The sequence below is a fragment of the Dendrobates tinctorius genome, unplaced genomic scaffold (assembly GCF_039654945.1).
Source record: "Dendrobates tinctorius isolate UK_male_01 unplaced genomic scaffold, ASM3965494v1 ptg000032l, whole genome shotgun sequence".
Taxonomy (NCBI): domain Eukaryota; kingdom Metazoa; phylum Chordata; class Amphibia; order Anura; family Dendrobatidae; genus Dendrobates; species Dendrobates tinctorius.
In genome coordinates, this window is record NW_027361700.1 from 44,275,938 (window position 1) to 44,300,393 (window position 24,456).

Genomic DNA, 24,456 nt, shown 5'->3' on the forward strand with positions numbered 1-24,456 from the left:
ACTACTCTGATCTCAAGTGTTTTGGCTGCAGCAGTGGTATTAAATTGACAGGTCGCTCCACTACTGCAGCCGATCATTGAGCTCAGCACCATTAGAAAAACTTTGCAGTCACAGCAGAGTTTTCATTTTCTACTAGACAGTTTTCACAAATTTCACCTATAGTGTGCTTATCCTTTACTGGCTACTTGCAATCACTTTGCCACAGCATTATTAGCTAACAAAAAACTATTAAAAGTTTTACAGACAATATGTTCTCGCAGACATTAAATCGGCATATGTTATACAGAACACATCAACGGCATATCTTTACCAATGTCGGCTTGCCGGGCAGTATTTATTGTAATTAATTTACAAATGTATAAATATATTTTCAGTGCAAAGGAGACAACCCCACTATTAAACATGTCTTAGACAGAAACCGTAGTGTTCATGCACCACAATCTTGGTGGGAAGGAGAATATCAGTTCCATATCATCACTGTTCTGTTGTTACTTGGCTTCTATGCAGTAGGCTATATTGGTTGCACCAGTTATTCTCGAAGTTAGAAACATCAGTGGAAGAATCTTGTGTCTTAAATGATCCACATAGTTTATACACCCAGCCCGTGGAAAAGTCTGTAACACAGGCGAATTATCGCTTGCGCTCTCCCTTTTGTGTGCGCTTCTTCTCCTTTTCTTTTCGATCCTGCTTGGCTTGTTTGTCTTTGTCCCGTTGTTGCTTGTCTTGCTCTTTCTTCTTTTGAGATGCCTCCCGCAACGCATCTCGTTCATGTTTCCTGGCATTCACAAGGTCTTCCAGATTGGTGTTCTTGAAAAGAGCTGAACTGCAGTTAAAGAATCTCAATGATCATATTTAAAGAGAATCTGTCACCTCCCAGGACATATGACCTATTAATATGGGCATACAAGTAATAGAAATGTTACACTAGTCCTACCTGTATGCCTCATATTAGGCCTTGTTGCTAACAAATCTTATTTCCTTATGCTAATGATTTCTTTCAGGCTCCGGCGCATGTGGTGCCTGGAAGAAATCCCTGCCTCCTGTCTTCATTGTAATACTTACCTCCTCCAATCATTATCAGTTATGGCCCCGGAATCCTGTGCCTACACCCTGCACTCCCTCAGAAATACATACTCAGCCTCCCTTCTATTGGCGCTGCGCTCAGGGATCTTCTGCGCAGACGCCAGCGATTTCCACTCCAGTGACCTCCGATAAGGTGCTCTCCCCACTTCCTCCCTGCATAGTCATCGCTGTTTAGATAATTCCTAGCGATGACTGTGGGGAGAGCATATCATCAGCACGCAAACCTGAGATCACAGTGATTCGCCTGCACAGAAAATCCCTGAGTGCAGTGCTCACAGTAGGGAGGATGAGATATGTATTTCTGAGAGAGTGCAAGGATTTCCGGGCCGAAGTGCCCACGTTGCAGAAATGCTGCAGAAATGTCCGCAGCTCCCTGTCACAGGTAAAACAAGCGTTTTTAGCTTGCAGAATGCTTGCGCTTTTCAAGCGATTTAAAGCATCGATTGGAAAAGTGATTGACAAGTTGGTCACACTTGTCAAGCATAGTGCTTGACAAGTGTGACCAACTTTTTACTATTGATGCTGCCTATGCAGCAGCAGTAGTAAAAGATAGGATGTTAAAAGTAATTTAAAAAAATAGGGATATACTCACCTTCTGGTGGCTCCCGGAGTCGTCCCACCCCTCAGCAACGCTGCCAGCATCTTCTGTTCCCAGGGATGCCTCGCGACAATGACCTCTGATGACGTAGCATCTAGCGAGACTGCTACGTCATCAGAGGTCATTCGCACAATGCATCCCTGGGAACGGAAGATGCTGGCAGTGTGACTGACAGGCGAGAGAGCTCCGGGGGGCCGACAGTAGGTGAGTATATCCTGATTTTTTATTTTCTATTTTTAAGAGGAATATGGTACCCAGGGCATGGAGGAGAGCCTCCTCTCCTCCAGACCCTGGATACCATCCGCACATGATGCGCTCACTTCACGCATGGTGGGCATAGCCACATGCGTAAAGTGAGTGTTTCAATGCAATCCAATGGCGGCAATTTCGCAGTAAGGATGGACATGCTGCGGATTTTACCGCTATGCAATTCGCAGCGGAAAAATCCACAGCATTGACACAGCAACTGCGGAATTAAATGGGATTGCATGGGAAGCGTTTCCGAGGCCACAAAAACGCGGCGGAAACGCATAAAAACACTCAACGTGGGCACACAGCCTGTCGTGCATGGGAGGCGGTAAGTATTACACAATTTCTGTTATAAAGTGCCGGGAGTAGAGGCAGGCAGCAGCATCAGTGTGAGAAGCGTCTCGAGCAGCTGAGGACCAAAGGGCAAGTATTACTGAAAGGGAGAAAGGCATTGTCAGCGTGATCAATAGGCATTTAATTCAGGTCAGAACTGTAGGTGTCTACTTTTTCCTACCTATGGACTTGGCTTTGGAAAGCATGATAGTGGGTTGAAACTAAATAGAGCTGAAGGAAGTGAAATACCAGTTAAACTATGATAAAAAAAAAAAAAAGGTTTTTATCTACATTCCTGCTACGGTCAGTAGAAATGTACAGTTTAGGAGGCAAAAGTCCTCTTTAAAAGGCAGAAATCCAGGGCCTTCAAAAAAAATAAGAACCATTTAGACCGGTGATTTGAGGTCAGATTCCTTATAACTTGTCAGTACAGAGCAAGGTACAGGTTGGCTGGATAAAGTTGAGGGGTAATATTCCCCCTTGTGGAGATCCAGCTGATACAGAGGAGAATCCCCAAAACACTCAACAGATGACGGTTTCATCGAGGAAACAACGATTTGGCTAAAGCACCACATCATGTTTAAAGACTAATTTATGTTACAGGTGGCAGAGTGAGCTTTTTTTTTTTCCTCTCTAGTAGACAATATCAGAATACCTTTTCCCAGGGAATTTTGTCTAGAAGACACCTTATACCTGTGCTGTTCCATCTAAGGTTATGATTGTATGCTTATATAATTGTTATGTTACCTTTCTTTGTATTCAGTTTTGCATTTGGTCTGCTGCCACCTGCTGTCCTTTTCTATATAGCAGACAGCATGTAATTAATTCTAGTACATGCCTCCCACTTCCAGGTCAGTGACTCCTTCTCTTCCTGCCGGTGGCCATTACTAGTTTCTTTTTCACCCGAGAGAGACACACTTACCAGGCTGTGGAAGGCATCAGTTTTTTTTTACCACAATTTGCTAAAAATTTGCTGAATCATCATGCTGCATACATCTTGCTGTACCACCTGGGTTGTTACACCTGCATTTCTGGAGAAATACTGCATTACCAATCATACATTGTATGTCCAAGTTTCCAATAAACAAGTCTGGACTTAAGAATCATAGAATCGTAGAGTTGGAAGGGACCTCCTGGGCCATCTGGTCCAACCCCCTGCTCAAAGCAGGATTCGCTAAATCATCCCAGTCAGATGTCTGTCCAGCCTCTGTTTGAAGACTTCCATTGAAGGAGAACTCACCACTTCTCGTGGCAGCCTGTTCCACTCATTGATCACTCTAACTGTCAAAAAGTTTTTTCTAATATCTAATCTGTGCCTCCTCCCATTCAGTTTCATCCCATTGCTTCTAGTCTTTCCTCGTGCAAATGAGAATAAAGTTGATCCTTCTAAAATGTGACAGCCCTTTAGATATTTGTAGACAGCTATTACGTCTCCTCTCAGTCTTCTCTTTTGCAAACTAAACATTCCCAAATCCTGCAACCTTTCCTCATAAGACAGGGTTTGCAGACCGGTCACCATTCTGGTCGCTCTTTTCTGAACTTGCTCCAGTTTGTTGATGTCTTTTTTAAAATGTGGTGCCCAAAACTGGACACAATATTCCAGACTTCACAATATCTGGTGTATATCATCACTCCGGACACATGAACAGCAAAACAGCAACAATGGTCCGGTCTGCTCTGCATTGAGGAAACGGAAGGTAGGAATCTCTCCCAGCCCCAATCAACTATACCTCCATTCGCCTCATGTGGGGACAGAACAGTCAAAAAACTGCCTTGAAGCCCGGCAAAAATAAATCACCCTTATATCCTAACCCGTCTGCCCGCTCACATACTGCAGCCCTGCTCTGCAGCGTCACCCCAGACTGCATTGTGCATAGAGATTGCATATTATACAACATTGCTGCAGATTGTCGGACTGCAAAACCCCACAATTCTCTAAAGACACATTGGGGATCTCGTCAGGACATCTTAACTAAGCTGCACTGCGATTTCAAGCCCCCAATTCAAAAGTTCAGTTTCTTAAAGAGACAGTGCACCTTAAATCAAAATGGCCAAAAAAGACCCTACACAGTCTCCCACTGCTGAAACAGAGCACATACTACCTGATACTGTCCATTATGAAGAGGGGGACCAAGACTCACGACCAAAACGCTTTGTCAAACCAACTATAAAGGCTGTCGAAAACTATCACAGTACAAAGGATGAGTTCAATGACAACCTGGATGACCTATGGGAACGAGTCACCTCCCTCATGTCAAGCATCCAACACCACAAAAATGATGCAGTGAGTCTACAGGACACTATAAAACGGCTAGACACGGCCCACGGAAGATACAAGAGACTTAGGAAGGCATCGTACCTTGCGGACAAAGACTAATATTGAAGCCTCATCAGAATTAAGCAAAGTGGATTCCACAGAAAGAAAAAGGGACGCCGCTGTGCAAGACGCCAAAAGATAAAGCGGAGCTCCGTATCGCTTATCTGCAAGAAGCTGGATCTCACAGGTCAGGCTCATCCAGACACTCTGCTCGGTCATACAAACCATCCTGCTCAAGAACTTCAGCCCTCAGCGACAGAATCCTAGAGGCCCGTTTAAACGCAGAGCGATCCAAACTAAGACGCTCCTACACAGAAAAGAAAACAAGCAGAGGTTCGGGCAAAGATTCTTCAAATAGAAATGGAGGGAAAAAAAAAAAAAAATTATCGCATTAGCTGAAGTAAAAATACGTGAGCAAGCATTGAATCAAAACCTCGACCCGATTTGCCTACCACCACTGGAAGAAGAGGACCCAGAGCCGTCCGTACCAGTGATTACGTGCAGAAACATATCTGCAGCACACACCTTCTCCAGCGACGTTCAACCCAACAATGTGGAAACGTCCAAGTCAGCCCAACTTATGGTGCCAGTGTTACCCACAGCATCTGCAGAGACCCAAGACCAACGCCATGATGTGTCTCCTCAGGTGCAGCAATCACCACAAGATGCACTCCAGTCCATTTCCACAGTTCAAGCTGCAGTCATCGAAATCTCCAGAGGTTAAACCACAGGTCAACCCTGCAGCAACATCATTCTACCCGGGAACAATTCACCCTTCCACGCCACACAGCTTATACGCCCGAGAGGCAACACAAGCTAACATGGTAACAAGGCGTGAAGGATCGGACATGTCTGAGTTAGCCAGGTTTATGGTGAGCAAAGAGCTAATCAGCACCAGCCTCTCAAAGTTTGACGACTGCAGAGAACTAGAGCCTGGAAAGCAACCTTCAAGGCCACCATTGCTGACCTCAACCTATCTGCAGAACAGGAGCTCGACCTCATGGTAAAATGGTTGGGTCCTGACTCAACAAACCGTATCAAGAGTCTTTGGACCGTCTACATGGGGCAAGCTGAAGCAGGTCTTGCTGCAGCCTGGCTGAGACTCGAAAGAACCTATGGCAGTGCTGAAGCCATATTCAAGAGACTGCAGAACGTTTCAAGGATCAACCTTAAGGAAGCCCACAAGCTTAAGTGATCTGCTTATGGAGCTGGAACTTGCAAAAAGAGACTCTCGTCTGTCTGGATTATGCTACCTGGACACTGTCCATGGGGTGAACCCAATCGTCTCAAAGGTGCCACATAGTCTGCAAGAGAAGTGGGCAGTATGCGTTTCCAGGTACAAAAGATCACGATGTTACCTTTCCTCCGTTCGATCAGTTCTGCAAGTTTGTCGACGAACAGGCCCAAATGAGGAACGACCCTAGCCTAGACTTCCTGGAGTCTAACACTGCAGCTCCAGCAACACCCTCATCAAGGTATGAAAGAGTCTCACATAGACGCAAGGACTTGATGAGCAGTCTAAGTGTCAGAAAGACTAACCTGCCACCACCTGCAGTAACTGCCGATAAACAGTACACTAATTCCATCGAGAGATAAGTCTTTCAATCGTGAGTATCCCATTCATAAAAAAACCGCACTCACTGAATAAATGTAGAGGCTTCAGATCCAAAACCATGCAGGAGCGCAAGAAAATCCTCAGCGAACTTGGGGTATGTTTCAAGTGCTGCGCCTCATTAGAACACATGGCCAAGGACTGTAAATTTGCCATTAAGTGTGAAGAGTGTCATAGTGACAAACACCCATCAGCTTTGCATCCAACCTCAGCCACCAGCGATCCAGCAGGCGCAGTTACCTCTAGTCCAGTTACAAGCCATGGCGGGGAGCCACAGAATAACACCAATTCTACCACGGCTGTCTCCTGCTCAGAGGTATGTGGGGAGAGCCAAAGTGATAAATGCTGTGCCAGGATATGCCTAATCAGAGTTTATCCAGAAGGGCATCCAGAGAAGGCAGTAAAAATGTATGCCATCATTGACGATCAGAGCAATCGATCCCTAGCTGGACCTAAGTTCTTTGAAGCCTTTGGAATCAAGGGACCAGCAATGCCATATACTCTGAACACTTGCTCAGGCCGCATAGAGACTAGCGGCAGGAGGGCACAAGGTTTCATTGCTTCTGTCAACGGAGGCGTAGAAATACCCCTACCTACGCTAATCGAATGCGATCAAATACCCTACCAAAGGGATGAGATCCCTACCCCGGAAGCTGCGTTCCACCAACCACACCTAAGGCACCTAGTCAGTGTTATCCCACCTATGGACCCAGATGCTGAAATCCTACTTCTGCTCGGCAGAGACAATTTAAGGATACATAAGGTCTGCCAACAGTGCAATGGTCCCGACTATTCCCCCTACGCACAGAGACTCGACTTGGGTTGGGTAATCATAGGAAATGTGTGCTTGGACCGAACAAGAGTCGATTCCTTTAAGACCTATGTACGCAGAGACAGACGAGCTACTTTCTGCAAACCATGCCCTCATCACTATGAGGTGAAGGAGAAGCCTCCAGATCCAGTACAGCTGCCTGATGTCATTCCTTCTCACTATGCAGACAACTTGGGAAGATCAGTGTTTGATAGCGTTGGTCCCCTTAAAAATAGTCTGGGTGAAATGGTGGATGAGGATGAGGAAAAAGCCAATATGCTTAATGACTTTTTTTCAACAGTATTTACACAAGAAAATCCCATGACGGATAACATGATCAGGGATAAAAATTCTCCATTAAATGTCACCTGCTTAACCCAGCAGGAAGTACGGCGGCGTCTAAAAATCACTAAAATTGACAAATCCCCGGACCCGGATGGGATACACCCCCGAGTACTGCAGGAATTAAGCACAGTCATAGATAGACCATTATTTTTAATCTTTAAAGATTCCATAATAACAGGGTCTACCACAGGACTGGCGCATAGCAAATGTGGTGCCAATATTCAAAAAAGGAACAAAAACTGAACTTGGAAATTATAGGCCAGTAAGTTTAACCTCAACTGTGGGTAAAATCCTGGAGGGTTTTCTAAGAGATACTATACTGGAGTATCTGGAGAAGAATAACCTTATGACCCAATATCAACATGGGTTTACAAGGGACCGTTCCTGTCAGACTAATCTGATAAGCTTTTATGAAGAGGTAAGTTCCGGTCTGGACCAAGGGAATGCAGTGGACGTGGTGTACATGGACTTTGCAAAAGCTTTTGATACGGTGCCACACAAAAGGTTGATACATAAAATGAGAACAATGGGGATAGGGGAAAATATGTGTAGGTGGGTTAAGAGCTGGCTCAGGGATAGGAAACAAAGAGTAGTTATTAATGGAGCACACTCGGACTGGGTCACGGTTAGCAGTGGGGTACCACAGGGGTCAGTTTTGGGCCCGCTTCTTTTTAACAGATTTATTAATCACCTTGTAGGGGGCATAGAGAGTAGAATTTCAATATTTGCAGATGACACTAAACTCTGCAGGGTAATCAATACAGAGGAGGACAATTTTATATTACAGGAGGATTTATGTAAACTAGAAGCTTGGGCTGATAAATGGCAAATGAGCTTTAATGGGGATAAATGTAAGGTCATGCACTTGGGTAGAACGAACAAGATGCATAATTATGTGCTTAATTGTAAAACACTGGGCAAAACAGTCACTGAAAAAGACCTGGGTGTATGGGTGGACGACAAACTCACATTTAGCGGCCAGTGTCAGGCAGCTGCTGCAAAGGCAAATAAAATAATGGGATGCATTAAAAGAGGCATAGATGCTCATGAGGAGAACATAATTTTACCTCTATATAAGTCACTAGTGCGACCACACTTAGAATACTGTGCACAGTTCTGGTCTCCAGTGTATAAGAAAGACATAGCTGAACTGGAGCGGGTGCAGAGAAGAGCGACCAAGGTTATTAGGGAACTAGGGGGTCTGCAATACCAAGACAGGTTATTACACTTGGGGTTATTTAGTTTGGAGAATCGAAGGCTTAGGGGTGATCTTATTACAATGTATAAATATATGCGGGGACAATACCAAGACCTTTCTGATGATCTTTTTACTCTTAGGCCTGTGACGGGGACAAGGGGGCATCCTCTACGTCTGGAGGAAAGAAGGTTTAAACATACTCACAGATGCGGATTCTTTACTGTAAGAGCAGTGGGACTATGGAACTCTCTGCCATATGATGTTGTAATGAGTGATTCCCTACTAAAATTTAAGAAGGGACTGGATGCCTTTCTTGAAAAAGTATAAATATTACAGGGTATATACACTAGTTTCCTTAATATTGAGTTGATCCAGGGAGCTAGTCTGATTGCCGTATGTGGAGTCGGGAAGGAATTTTTTTCCCCAATGTGAAGCTTACTGTTTGCCACATGGGTTTTTTTTGCCTTCCTCTGGATCAACATGTTAGGGCAAGTTAGGATAGGATATGGGTTGAACTACATGGACTTAAAGTCTCCCTTCAACCTTAATAAATATGTTTCATACAACTAAGGATGACAACAAAGTAGCCCCGTCAATAGAAGACAAGGAATTTGTCAGGATAATGGACAACAAGTTCCTTAAGGACGAGACTAATCACTGGGATTTTCCCCTACCCTTCCAAGCTACCAGGGTAAGACTCCCAAACAATCGTGAACAAGCCTTGTCCAGATTCAACTCTCTCCAGCGCACACTTAGCAACAAACCAGAGATGAAAGAACACATCGTCACCTTCATGAGCAAGATATTCCGGAATAACCATGCGGAGCCAGCGCCTCCCTTAAAGGAAAACGAGGAGTGCTGGTAACTACCCTCATTCGGAGTATATCACCCATGGAAACATAAGCAAATTAGAGTGGTCTTTGATTCAAGCGCCAAACATCAAGGCGTATCTCTCAACGATGTCCTCCTCACGGGTCCTAACCTTACAAACAACCTAGTAGGAGTGATGATGAGGTTCCGGAAAGAGCCCATTGCCATCACCGCCGACATTGAACAGATGTTCCACTGTTTCATAGTCGGAGAAGACCATAGGAATTTCCTGAGGTTCCTATGGTACAAGGACAGTGACCCCAGCAAAGAGATGGTGGAGTATCGCATGAGGGTGCACGTATTCGGGAACAGCCCTTCCCCCGCAGTGGCAACCTATGGCCTGCGGAGAACCGCTCAAGAAGGAGAGTCTGAATATGGAACAGATGCCAGAGACTTTGTAGAGAAAGACTTCTATGTAGATGATGGATTAAAATCCATATGCTGAACCAAGCTAAGCTTAGATTGCACAAAATTGCTTCAAACATCCTGGTTGTCATGAGAGCCTTTGATTCAAGTGACCACGCACCAGGATTCAAGGACATAGACCTGGGACCAGACTGTCCGCCTGTGCAGAGAAGCTTAGGCTTGAGGTGGAACCTGTCAGTCGATACCTTCAGTCTCCAAATCAACTGTGCAGACAAACCATTCACTAAACGTGGTGTCCTGTCAGTGGTGAAAAGCTTATACGACCCACTGGAGTTAGTAGCACCAATTACCATACAAGGTAAATCCCTTCTGAGACAGCTTTCTGAAACAATCAAGGACTGGGATGCCCCACTCCCTCCTGAGAAGGAACCAAAATGGGAAACCTGGAAGCAGTGTTTGTGTGCCTTGGATGAAATCCATTTACCAAGATGCTACGCCAGAACCTCACTTGCAGCCAGCACTAGGACGGAACGCCATGTGTTCTCAGACGCATCCACAGAAGCCATTGCAGCTGTCGCCTACTTGAAGGTGACGGGTCCCGACAATCAAGATCACGTTGGGTTCGTTTTCGGCAAGGCTAAGTTGGCTCCCAAGCCTGATCACACTATTCCCAGGCTTGAACTCTGTGCAACCGTGCTTGCAGTAGAACTCGGAGACTTTATACAGCACGAGATGGACACCAACATAGATGACGTGCAATATTACAGTGACAGTAAGGTTGTCTTAGGTTACATCTACAACCAAACAAGGCGCTTCTACGTGTACGTTAGTAACTGCATCGAAAGAATAAGGAGGTGTTCCAAGCCTGAACAATGGCACTATAGCACATCTGAACTTAATCCAGCTGACCATGCCACTAGACCTATGTCTATAAGGTCCTTTGCTAACTCTTCTTGGCTTTCAGGTCCTAAGTTTCTGTTGGAACAGAAGGGAAGTGAATGTTTCCAGGAAGTCTTCAACATCAAGAATCCGGATGGCGATCCAGAAGTCCGCTCTGAGGTCAGTGCCTTGGCGACGAACACTAAACCAACCTCCAGCCTCGGTTACCAGCGCTTCGAACGCTTCTCCAATTGGATGAGACTCGTCAAGTCTATCGCAAGGTTAGTCCATATTGCGAGATCTTATCACAACTCATGTGGAGACAAAGACCGTCACGGCTGGCACGTCTGCCACAAACCACTCTCTACCAAGGACGTTCCGGTAGGATGAACCACGAACAGAACACTGCTCTACTATTTCGTCCATTAGATTACCGTTGGGTCGGACACAGTTTGGCCTAGTGCGGCTTCTCCGATCCGAAGATGGGTACCATTGGATTGTCTCAGGAACTGTCATCTACCTCATTTTGAAGTTATTATTGCATGCATATTTGTGTTTCCTTTCTAGGTTATTGAACTTTACTTAAACAAAAAACATTAATATAGTGAAATCCCTTACGGAATTTCAGACGGGGAGTGTGCTGTTCCATCTAAGGTTATGATTGTATGCTTATATAATTGTTATGTTACCTTTCTTTGTATTCAGTTTTGCATTTGGTCTGCTGCCACCTACTGTCCTTTTCTGTATAGCAGACGGCAGCTAATTAATTCTAGTACAAGCCTCCCACTTCCAGGTCACGTGACTCCTCCTCTTCCTACCGGTGGCCATTACTAGTTTCTTTTTCACCCAGGAGAGACACGCTTACCAGGCTGTGGAAGGCATCAGTTTTTTTACCACAATTTGCTGAATCATCTTGCTGCATACAATCAACTATACCTCCATTTGCCTCATGTGGGGACAGAACAATACGTGCTGTGTCTCAGCAAAAAAAAAAAAAAGACTACTCACCTTGCTTGAAAAAAAATACTCTCATTACTTTTGAATCCAGTCCTGAAATCTGCGCAAAAACTACGTGTGATTACAACCTATATTGTTAGCTCACTTAATGTTTGTCTCATGAACAATTAATCAATAGATTTTCGAATAATGATAACTTCCACAATTGGATGTGTTTAAATAAAATGTTCCTGTGCTGAAATAATAAATGTGCCCCTGCTGTGTACTGTGTAATGGCTGGGTCTGACCATATAGGGACATGGTCTGCTCATACCACAGCTCCTGGGCAGGGGAGGACACAAAAGAGAGGATACATATAGCACAGCACGGGATGGCAGCTGATACTTTGAGGTAAAACACTTAAAAAAAAAAAAAAAAAAACACGCAGGGAAATGTTTTATCTCACAGAAAGAATCAGCTGTGATACCATGCTGTGTCTGTATACTCTCTTGCTTCCCCCTCTACCCATGTTCCTGCAAGGTCAGACACAGCCATTATTACACAGATTTCAGGACAGGAACTTTTTTTTTTTTTTTTTAACATCAAGTTGTGGAAATTATTCCAAGACTTATTGATTAAAATTAAAACTTGTTTGTGAGAAAACTCCTTTCTGACATTGGGCGTACATTTATGCTGATGTCGGATTCCGTCCCTTTGATGTGGGCTCTAGCGGTGAGCCCACATCTTTCCCGGTACAGTTCAGCTGTTTTGTACAGCTGACAGGTGCCCAGAACAGTCACGGGTGGAATTTAGATCCACCTGTGACTATTAACCCGTTAAATGCTGCTGTCAAACACTGACTGCGGCATTTAACAAGCGCTTCAGACAATCACGACGGAAATTTGTCCACTGGTGGCCCACGAAACGTGATCGCAGGTCACCGGTTGGTTGGCATGACAACCGGAGGTCTGGAGAGCTCTATGGTTGTCAATGTCAGCGCTCATAGCAAGTGAGTAACTGTAATACATACAGGCGATCTGATCATCACCTGTACGTAGCAGAGCCAATTGGGTCATGGCAGCTTCTAGTCTCCTATGGAGACTATTGAAGGATGCCAAAAGTAAAAAAAAAAAAAAAGTTTTTAAAAATATTAAAGTTCAAATAACCTCCCCTTTCGTCTCATTCAAAATAACAATAAAAGAAAAAAAAAAAAAAAAACACATTTGGTATCGCTGTGTTCACAATCGCCCGAATTAACCTGATCGCTAAACGGCCTAGCGAGAAATAAAGTCAAAACGCAAGAGTTACGTTTTTGTTGGTTGCCGCGATATTGCATTAAAATGCAATAACGGGCGATCAAAAAATCGTATGTACATCAAAATGGTATCATTAAAAAAAGTCAGCTCGGCGTGCAAAATATAAGCCCTCACCCAACCCCAGATCACGAAAAATGGAGACGCTACGGGTCTCGGAAAATGGCGCAATTTTTTTATTTTTAACAAATTTCGGAATTTTTTTCACCACTTAGATAAAAAAGAACCTAGACATGTTTGGTATCAATGAACTCGTAATGACCTGGAGAATCATAATGGCAGGTAAGTTTTAGCATTTAGTAAACCTAACAAAAAAGCCAAACAAAAAACAAGTGTGGGATTGCACTTTTTTTTGCAATTTCACCGCACTTAGATTTTTTTTCCTGTTTTTTCGTACATGACATGGTACAACCAATGGTGTCGTTCAAAAGTACAACTCGTCCCGCAAAAAAAAACAAAAAAACGGAAGCCCTCACATGGCCATATTGACGGAAAAATAAAAAAAAGTTATGGCTCTGGGAAGAAGGGGAGCAAAAAAACGAAAATGCAAAACCAAAAATACCTCCAGAGGTTAAGGAGGTTAAGCCTATGAAATGTCCATCTACACACTTTTCTTTAGAGGGCACATTGGTGAAGAATTATAGCCAATGCCAAAATGTGTCCACCAACAAAATTGCAATATATTGTTTTCTCTAGAAAGAAGGTAGATCATCAGTGCATTTAGTAAGATAACATCATACATTCAGATTGATGTGAAAAGGTTTCATCTTACAGCACAGGCACCGAGGGAGCAAACCATACGTGCTATGGCAAAATTCCAATCAATATTTTAGAGGTGAATGTTATAAAACGGTAGGAAGCATGTAACTCTCTCCTCTGCTACCAGGGAATGACCATATGAAGCAATTATTCAGTTCTTGTTAGATTATCACAGTAATTGCCATTTCTATATAAAACCAGGATACATCTTTCATTGCTCTGGACGGCAGCAGCACTGGCAGCGTCCTCATCTTCATCTGCAGTATCAATAGTTAAGGGAAAAACACTGATAACAAAGAGTTAAACTAGAAAAGAATACAATTAGAAATGAGCAAAACAATTTTCAGGACCCTGGGTAAGCTGCTTGACCATTTACAGGGTAAAATAATCTGAATGTATGTGAAAACGGTCAACAAAGCTGGTAAGTTACTGGTTGCGGACATTATCATTCAAGCTATGGCTTGTGTAACTATCCAGTTTATAAAGACAAATACTTACTACTATTAAAGAGGTCAGCTACTTTCTCTTACTAGTGCAGCTTTCTTCATACACTGACCAGCACTTCTGTCCATACAATGGCTTCTATGGAGCATGTGACCAGACCTGTCCATCAGCCTCCTCCAATAAAAAAAAGCAGCTTTCCCATGGGAGGTGCTTTACAATTTGAGGAGAGTGATGGACAGGTCTGGTCACTGCTCCTCCACCAGCGGCCATTGTATGGGCTGAGGTGCAGGAGAGTCTGTGAGGAAAGCTGCACCAACAAGAGAAAGTGGCTGATCACTTTAATGTCCAAAACACCTGATTGACATTAGCTTACCTAATATTTGCTATAATTTATATATCGTATATACCAGTGTATAAGCCGAGATTTTCAGCCCATTTTTTGGGGCTGAGAGTCGTCTCCCCCCCCCCCCCCAGCTTATACGCGAGTCATATACGGGGGGGGTGTCAGAGACCATACTCCCCCCTCGTGGCACGGTCTCTGCAGCCCCGCTTCCCCCATGATCTCAGTGTTCCAGCATTCAGCGGTCACGTGGTACCGCTCATTAAACTCATGAATATGCGCATATTTAGTGAGCGGTACCACATGACCGCTGAATGCAGGAACAGCCTGAGACGCCGATGATATGCTGGAAGCAGGGGATGAAGAGACCGGGCGCCAGGAGGGCGGTGTGAGCATGACAGGGGAGCACAGCAATACTTACCGCTCCCCGTTCCATCGCTGTCTCTGGGTCCTCTGGCTGTGACATTTAGCGGAGGGCACGATGACGTAGTCAGTGCACGCCCTCTGCTAACGTCACTGCACAGGACACGGAAAAAACAGCGATGGGAACGGTAAATATAGCCAGTGCCGGGGGCCTGAGCCAGCAGCAACACCGGCACCTGGCCCCCAGCGATGGAGAGGTGAGTATGTCTTTTTTTTTTTTTACTGCAACCCTTGTGCAGCAATATATGGGGGGTATTTATGTATCTGGCATCTACTTTGGCCACCATTAACCCTTGTGCAGCAATATATGGGGGGTATTTATGTATGGAGCATCTACTTGGGCCACCATCAACCCTTGTGCAGCAATATATGGGGGGTATTTATGTATGGAGCATCTACTTGGGCCACCATTAACCCTTGTGCAACAATATATGGGGGGTATTTATGTATGGAGCATCTACTTGGGCCACCATTAACCCTTGTGCAGCAATATATGGGGGGCATTTATGTATGGAGCATCTACTTGGGCCACCATTAACCCTTGTGCAGCAATATATGGGGATATTTATCCTTGGAGCATCTTGTTGGGCCACCATTAACCCTTTTGCAGCATTCCATGGGGGTATTTATCTATGGAGCATCTTTTTGGACCACCATTAACCCTTGTGCAGCACCACCCTCAGCTTATACATGAGTCAATAAGTTTTCCCAGTTTTTGTGGCAAAATTGGGGGGGGGGTCTGGCTTATACACGAGTATATACGGTAATAAAGTTTTCCTAATACTGACATAAGTTGATTGGATACATCAATGTCCAGCAGTGAGGACCCCCAATGGTCACTGTTTTTTTTAACCAAAGCCTCATTCACATGTCAGTGTTCAAGCAAAATGTGAAAAAATGGTACCGTTGTGTGTCATCATGTGCCCATTTTTATCATTAGTGGGTTTTCATGGATAAACTATAAAGCTTCTTCTATCCTTCGCCATGTTAATTGTTTGTTTTTCGCTGACCCATAGACTTGTATGCCCTTGTTGTCTGCTGCCGCAAAAGAAATGGATACATCTCCGTGTAGTTTGCACAGACACAGGCTCAGTGTAAAAACATGGACATGTGAACAGCAGCATATATTATAATAGGTGCGTGTTTCATCCGTGAAAAAAACCTGACCCTGCCAGCCAGTCAGTCATTTGGTGCGGTAAGAGTAAAGGATATGCTTCATCATCTGTAACATTGGCATACTGTGCCAGGAGAGCAGCCTTTCTCTGTTGCTCTACTTCTGACACCTCCTTGGGCTTTACCACAATTTGTGCCTGTTTTTCTATCATGCTGGTGAGAGCTTCCACGTCATCTAAACCGAAAGACAAAAGAAACCATAAGACGAACAGGATAAAATGTATTTTATTATACAATTAAAGAAAATCCAGAATGTACTTAGAACTCCTAGGGCATCTCAGTGGTGGGAAGTTTGGGGCATTACACAGGTGCTTCAGCATCCGGTCTGTTGATGCATGTAAGGCTGGGTTCACACCGTGTTAGGTGCCATCCATTTAACGCATCCGTTACTAAGCGGCACTAACGCTATGTACCGGATGCATTAATGCACCCATTGCCAGCCATTATCGTAACGCATCCTAACGCATGTCAAATTCGGCATGCGTTAGCGATGTTCCATTACTTTGATGCCCCTTCCAACACGGTCTACCGTGTTGTTGGGTACGTTAGGTCTAACAGCGAACGGATGCGTTCACTGTGCATAGACCTCCATTACTAACGCATGCAGACGCAAGGGTACCTTGCGTTAGCGCATGAATTAACGTGATTGCAGAAAAAAGTCGCTTTTGGCCATCAGTGTTAGCGGATCCGTTAAACGGATGGCACTAACGCGATGTGAACCTAGCCTTACACCACTAAATTCAACAGGCGTTGCATCTGGGCCTTTGGGACAGCATCACTAAAAGACCCACAGACAGTGAGGCAAAAGGGATGATTTACTAAGCGGCTTGGAGGGACTAGCAGTGGTGTGATAAATGACGGTGTTCAATGACATTTCAGTAGGTGTTTCTAAAAAAATAAGCCAATTTACTAAGTTACATGTGCAAGAAGTCTGGCTTAATTTGCATTAAAAAAAATTACATATCTTACACCACATGTCTTACTTGTTTTATACATGCTTTTTGACACCTAACTTGACAAGGTGGGTAAAAGGGTGTAGCCTAATCGGATACCGTGCACCAAAAACTAAGACACAGCTTGGTATAACTAAGATCAAAATACGCCAATCAATAGGTGGTGTAAAAATTCTAAATTTGCACCAAATGTATCAAACAGCATGAACCACAGTGATAGATCTGGTGCATTTTAAGACCGTAGCTTTAATGCATCCTCTACATCAGGGGTGGGGAATCATTTTCCTGCCAAGGGCCATTTGGATATTTATACCATCCTTCGGGGGCCGTACAAGCTCCACCCACAAGTTACATCCTGACTCTGGCACTGGTGTCAGGATGTAATCTTTCACTGCATGCCCTTCAGTGTTCATTAGTGAACATTGGTGTGTGTGCTAACAGAGCAAGAAGAAATCAATGAGTTTGTGGCAATCAAAATACAGCTCCCTGCCCAAGAATGCAGTCCCTGAGAATCTGCCCGAGGGCCTGATAAAAGGTCATCAAGGGCCATAAATGGCCCTGGGGCCTGAGGTTCCCCATCCCTGCTCTACATATTGGTACTGCCAGTGATCCCCTTTCCTCCATAACCAAACTGCAGGATAAAAATATATCAAAGAATTCAACCCCATGCCAACATTTCTGAATGCAGTTATGACATTACGCTCTATTATAATTTTATTATGCGGTATTTCAATCTTGTGTGGTTTAGCCGAGGAGATTTGTGGTAAGTTCCCACAAGATATTTCAACTCTTGACGTGATCATGTAAGTGATTTTTTTGGAGGGGCACCAAACTTTTATCAGCATGCACAAGAGACAACAAATACGCAGAAAAACCTGCTCTTTGTAAGTAGCTTCTGCACTGCCAAGAAAGCAGGTTTTGCCTGCAGGTACAAAAACGCAATGTCTGAACATACACTTACTGCCTGACTACGGGGAAAAGGAGCAGAGCGTTTGTAAAACAGCGTTTGAGTGCGGACTCTTGCTAGCGTAGCAGTTCAAAGGAGTGTGAACTAGGCAGTTAAAACAGTATTTTAAGCATACTGTTTGGGAGAAAGGGAAGAAAATGAATGTAATTGAATATTTTGCAATGACTCATAACTTGACAAAGGCTGATCAGTAAGTAAAAAAAAAAAAATGAAAAAAGGTTATACATTTCACTCTTTGCAATGCAAAGGATGAAATCAGCCACATAAATTGAGATATTGCAGAAATTCTTGGTTAATTGATGCTTCTGGCAAAGTAGCACATTTAAAGCGCTAGTATAGTAAAAAAGGAGATTTTCCATCTGGAAAATCCGCTGCATTTGCACCTGGTGGGAATGCAACCAAATGGGTTGGCCTGGCTTCTCATATTGCAGACCTATCGGAAGGAGCAAAGTAGCTGAGCTCCTATTCACTTCAATAGGAGATGAACAATCCCGGCATAAAAATGGGTCATCAGTATCTCAAATCTGAACCGTCCCTTCAGCTTAATTATTTAACCATCTAATTTAATTATAGTGGCCTATTGAATATAGTACCCCTAATCATGTCAAGGGAAAGATGGGTCAGGCATGTTGAATTTTGACGCCTGATCCTTTTGGTCCAGCAGGAGATGAGCTACCAGAAGCTCTTCACGCCCTCCACCACTAAGATTACATGCACGCTTGGCCACTGGTATGTATGGTCGGAGGAAGGGTTCAGACGAACGTTACTAAAAAAGTGTGTTGTATGTATGGACGGTTACCATCTGCTTTAGCCTGGACGCTGGATGCCTTCTCGGCTTCACACCACTTGGTGACTATCTCTAGACAGACATCTTCTATGGAGTCTTCTTCCTGATATATGAAAAGCCAATATTGTCAGAGTAATGTCCAGCTGTCGAAAAGGAAAACGTCTGGTATAGAATGGCACTCACTTTATTTCTGCAATCCCCACTCAGATTAAAGGGAGAGCAGCAGACACCTCTGCAACACATCTGCCACATGTGAACACGGCTTTAAAAAAAAAGAAAAAACAAACTTGCCTGTCGGTGGCTGGGAACCTTCATTTGAAAAAAACAATCCCTGTAACGTGCCAATTCTCAACAGAAGGAATGCTCATAGGAACACTCATTCCTGATCACTGCCTGTGTGAACGTGCCCACTGTTCCTCCACCAGGATGACTGCTGTAACATGAGAATAGGATGGCTTCCTAGATCATCTGCTTGAGCAGTACAGTCATGGCCAAAAGTTTAGAGAATGACAAAAATATTATATTTTCACATGATCTGCTGCCCTCTGGTTTTTGTGTGTGTCAGATTTTTTATCACATACAGAAATATAATTGCAATCATATTATGAGTAACAAAAGGTTATATTGACAGAATGAGTTAATGCAGCAAGTCAATATTTGCAGTGTTGACCCTTCTTCAGGACCTCTGCAATTCTCCCTGGCATGCTCTCTATCAACTTCTGGATCAAATCCTGACTGATAGCAGTCCATTCTTGCAAAATCAATGCTTTTATTTTGTCTGAATTTGAAGGTTTTTGTTTGTCCACCCGTCTCTTGATGATTGACCACAAGTTCTCAATGGGATTAAGATCTTGGGAGTTTCCAGGCCATGGTCCCAAAATCTCTATGTTTTGTTCCCTGAGCCATTTAGTTATCACCTTTGCTTTATGGCAAGGTGCTCCATCATGTTGAAAAAGGCATTGTTGATCGCCAAACTGCTCTTGGACGGTTGGGAGAAGTTGCTCTTGGAGGACATTCTGGTACCATTCTTTATTCATGGCTGTGTTTTTAGGCAAGACAGAGAGAGCCCATTCCCTTGGCTGAGAAGCAACCCCACACATGAATGGTTTCAGGATGCTTGACAGTTGGCATGAGACAAAACTGGTGGTAGCGCTCACCTGGTCTTCTCCGAATAAGCCGTTTTCCAGATGTCCCAAACAATTGAAAAGGGGATTCATCAGAGAAAATGACTTTACACCAGTCCTCAGCAGTCCACTCCCTGTACCTCTTGCAGAATATCAGTCTGTCCATGATGTTTTTTCTGGAGAGAAGTGGCTTCTTTGCTGCCCTCCTTGAGACCAGGCCTTGCTCCAAGAGTCTCTGCCTCACAGTGCGTGCAGATGCACTCACACCTGCCTGCTGCCATTCCTGAGCAAGCTCTGCACTGCTGGTAGCCCGATCCCGCAGCTGAAACACTTTTAAGAGACGGTCCTGGCGCTTGCTGGGCGCCCTGGAGCATTTTTGGCAACAAGGGAACCTCTCTCCTTGAAGTTCTTGATGATGCGATAGATTGTTGACTGAGGTGCAATCTTTCTAGCTGCGATACTCTTCCCTGTTAGGCCATTTTTGTGCAGTGCAATGATGACTGCACGTGTTTCTTTAGAGATAACCATGGTTAACAGAAGAGAAACAATGATGCCAAGCACCAGCCTCCTTTTAAAGTGTTCAGTGGTGTCATTCTTACTTAATCATGACAGATTGATCTCCAGCCCTGTCCTCATCAACACCCACACCTGTGTTAATGGAGCAATCACTGAAACGATGTTAGCTGGTCCTTTTTAGGCAGGGTTGCAATGATGTTGAAATGTGTTTTGGGGGATAAAGTTAATTTTCTAGGCAAATATTGACTTTGCAAGTAATTGCTGTTAAGCTGATCACTCTTTATAACATTCTGTAGTATATGCAAATTGCCATTAGAAAAACTGAAGCAGTAGACTTTGTAAAAATTAATATTTGTGTCATTCTCTAAACTTTTGGCCATGACTGTAGGGCCCTTGTGGAGGCTGAGAATCTGTCATAGGACGATCACATTGGTGCATTGCTCCTTACAGTGCAGGTATCAACAGTGTGATCATTACAGGACAGATCCAATGGAGAGATGATCATTTGATTTTCTGTGCCAACCCCTTTAAGGACGTACCCAAGAAATTTCATTGAATTTCTATAAAGTGAATCTCATCTGTCCAGTTTCACATCATTGCTCAGTTAAAGATTAAGCATTTATAGCCGCGCCAGTGACCATTGCGCAAGTTCAGCCTCAAGCAGTCCCATGAATAGAAACCTGAAAAAAAAAAAAAAAACTTGGTATGGGCACAAACCCAGTACAAGCTAAACGGTCACCTTTGGGTTATTTGTACATGTCGTATGTGAAGCAGTTTCAGATCCGGATCATGATCATGTGTGTAAAGCGCTGTGGAATTAACGGTAAAATAAATTCTTTCAGTGATTTTTATGCAGCGTTTCTCCTGCCAAGAGACCCGGTTTTGATGCAGAAATGTCTTCAGCAAAAACTTAGGGTATGTGCAGACGTTCAGGAATTGGCAGCGCTGCCGGCTATTGAACGCAGGTGATTCTGCATGTGTTCATTGAACCGTGCGGATTCACCGCGTCCTATACATTGCACAGGCTTGCATCTGGAAAGACGCGCCGCGTGTCTGTCTCCACGAGTGAGCCATGGGCGTCTGTGGACACATAGTGGGCATGGGATTTCAAGAAATTTCATCCTCTATGCTGTAACATCTGGATGCTGCGGGTTGACCGCTGTGCAAGTACGCAGCGTCCAACCCGCAGCGTTTACTGACCGTGTGCATCTACCCTTAATGTGTGCACATACCCTTGGATTGAACAAGTGGCCAAATTTTTAGGGGATATTCCCAGTAGGTGAATATGCAGATGAAAAATATTTCCAGGATACCGTCTTTCTTCAAACTACTAAAATGTTAGTGCATGCCCTCATCATCTCCCGCCTCGACTACTGCAATATCCTGCTCTGTGGCCCCGCTGCTAACACTCTCGCACCGCTACGTTCACACAATGAGCTTTTGGGAAGTTTTTGATATTGCAGATTTTCTGCACCCATTAAGTAAAATAGGTTACTTGCATTTTAACAAACAAGATACGCAGCATAAAAAAAAAATCAAATACTCTGTGAGAATGTAGCCTAACGCCACCTTTCTCCTCGCTATTCCTTCACTTCTCGTCTCCGCAAATCCCTTCATTGGCTCCCTATTTCCCAACGTACTCAGCTCAAATCACTAAAACGTCCATAATCTGTCTCCTCCATATATCTCTAATCTCCCGATATCTTACAACATGTAATATCCGGTCCCCACAAGACCTCCTCCTCCACATCTTTACATTTGTCACCCAATCGCCTCCAAAACTTCTCCTGACTATCTCCCAACAAGGCCGATTATCCGCCACACTCAGAACTTTCAGACAGAACAATGAATGCTGGTACTTGTAGTGCTACTGAGGACAGTTCTTGGGAGGACCCCCTGAGCAGACCTCTCCATGTGGCATTGTGTGTGTGGGGGGGCTAACAATGAATGCTTGTACTTGTAGTGCTACTGAGGACAGTTCTTGGGGAAGACCCCCTGAGCAGACCTCTCCATGGGGCAGTGACGGGGGAGCTCACAATGAATGCTTGTACTTGTAGTGCTACCGAGGACAGTTCTTGGGAGGTTCCCCTAAGCAGACCTCTCCGTGTGGCAGTGTGTGTGGGGGGCCTCACTCACAATGAATGCTGGTACTTTTAGTGCTATTGGGGACAGTTGTTGTGAGGACCCCCTGAGCAGACATCTCCGTGTGGCATTGTGTGTGTGTGTGGGGGGGGGGCTCACAATGAATGCTGGTACTTGTAGTGCTATTGGGGACAGACCTCTCCATGTGGCATTGTGTGTGGGGGGGGGGGCTTACAATGAATGCTGGTACTTTTAGTGCTATTGGGGACAGTTGTTGTGAGGACCCCCTGAGCAGACCTCTCCGTGTGGCATTGTGTGTGTGGGGGGGCTCACAATGAATGCTGGTACTTGTAGTGCTATTGGGGACAGACATCTCCATGTGGCATTGTGTGTGTGTGGGGGGGCTCACAATGAATGCTGGTACTTGTAGTGCTATTGGGGACAGACATCTCCGTGTGGCATTGTGTGTGTGTGGGGGGGCTCACAATGAATGCTGGTACTTGTAGTGGTACTGAGGACAGTTCTTGGGAGGACCCACTGAGCAGACCTCTCCGTGTGGCATTGTGTGTGGGGGGCCTCACTCACAATGAATGCTGGTACTTGTAGTGCTATTGGGGACAGACATCTCCGTGTGGCATTGTGTGTGTGTGGGGGGCTCACAATGAATGCTGGTACTTGTAGTGCTATTGGGGACAGACCTCTCCGTGTGGCATTGTGTGTGGGGGGGGGGCTTACAATGAATGCTGGTACTTGTAGTGGTACTGAGGACAGTTCTTGGGAGGACCCACTGAGCAGACCTCTCCGTGTGGCATTGTGTGTGGGGGGCCTCACTCACAATGAATGCTGGTACTTGTAGTGCTATTGGGGACAGACCTCTCCGTGTGGCATTGTGTGTGGGGGGGGGGGGCTTACAATGAATGCTGGTACTTGTAGTGGTACTGAGGACAGTTCTTGGGAGGACCCACTGAGCAGACCTCTCCGTGTGGCATTGTGTGTGGGGGGCCTCACTCACAATGAATGCTGGTACTTGTAGTGCTATTGGGGACAGACATCTCCGTGTGGCATTGTGTGTGTGTGGGGGGGCTCACAATGAATGCTGGTACTTGTAGTGCTATTGGGGACAGACATCTCCGTGTGGCATTGTGTGTGTGTGGGGGGGCTCACAATGAATGCTGGTACTTGTAGTGCTATTGGGGACAGACATCTCCGTGTGGCATTGTGTGTGTGGGGGGGGCTCACAATGAATGCTGGTACTTGTAGTGCTATTGGGGACAGACCTCTCCGTGTGGCATTGTGTGTGGGGGGGGGGGCTTACAATGAATGCTGGTACTTGTAGTGCTATTGGGGACAGACCTCTCCGTGTGGCATTGTGTGTGGGGGGGGGGCTTACAATGAATGCTGGTACTTGTAGTGGTACTGAGGACAGTTCTTGGGAGGACCCACTGAGCAGACCTCTCCGTGTGGCATTGTGTGTGGGGGGCCTCACTCACAATGAATGCTGGTACTTGTTGTGCTATTGAGGACTGTTGTTGTGAGGACCCCTGAGCAGACCTCTCCGTGTGGCAGTGCCGGGGGTCCAGCGCTTCCTGATCAGGTTCCGGCACTAGTTGCTGTCCCCACCCCACAGGGATCTCCCACTGATCATTACCCGGCTACTTTCCAATCTCGGGCACTACAACTCCCAGCATTCCAATCCAGACACTACCGTCCCAGCGGGCAGAGCTCCGACCTGTAACAGCCATCCTGCCCTGCACTCACCAGGAAGGCGGACAGGATGCCTCTTAGCGCCTCGTCTCTCTCCTCGGCATTGTCCTCCTCTCGCAGCACCCCCTTAATGTAGGCCGGGTACACCTCCGGGTCCATCCCCAGAGCCTCCAGCCGCTCGTCCAGCCATGACCCAAAATCACCGGCCACCACCTGCTCGCTGGGCGCCGCCATCTTCCATCCGGGCTGGGGTCCTACCCGAGGAGGCGGGGCT

At 45.1% G+C, this 24,456-nt stretch overlaps 1 protein-coding gene across 1 annotated transcript; it reads right to left on the reverse strand.

Annotated features, from left to right (window-relative positions):
- Positions 1–301: 301 nt before the first annotated feature.
- CCDC43 (coiled-coil domain containing 43) lies at positions 302–24,416 on the reverse strand. The gene is made up of 5 exons (XM_073572857.1): positions 24,237–24,416; positions 18,769–18,859; positions 16,089–16,224; positions 13,876–13,931; positions 302–818 (listed from the first exon to the last, which is right to left on the reverse strand). The coding sequence occupies exons 1-5, from the start codon at positions 24,414–24,416 to the stop codon at positions 631–633; spliced, it is 651 nt and encodes a 216-aa protein (XP_073428958.1). The 3' UTR covers positions 302–630.
- Between the last annotated feature and the right edge of the window lie 40 nt (positions 24,417–24,456).

Coding starts and splice junctions, on each gene's coding strand:
- CCDC43 (XM_073572857.1), bottom strand. CDS start 24,416: ATGGCGGCGCCCAGCGAGCAGGTGGTGGCCGGTGATTTTGGGTCATGG. Junction 16,225..18,768: donor CGTCCAGGCTAAAGCAGATG/GTAACCGTCCAT, acceptor CTTTCGGTTTAG/ATGACGTGGAAGCTCTCACC. Junction 819..13,875: donor CGTCCAGAGCAATGAAAGAT/GTATCCTGGTTT, acceptor ACTGCAGTTCAG/CTCTTTTCAAGAACACCAAT.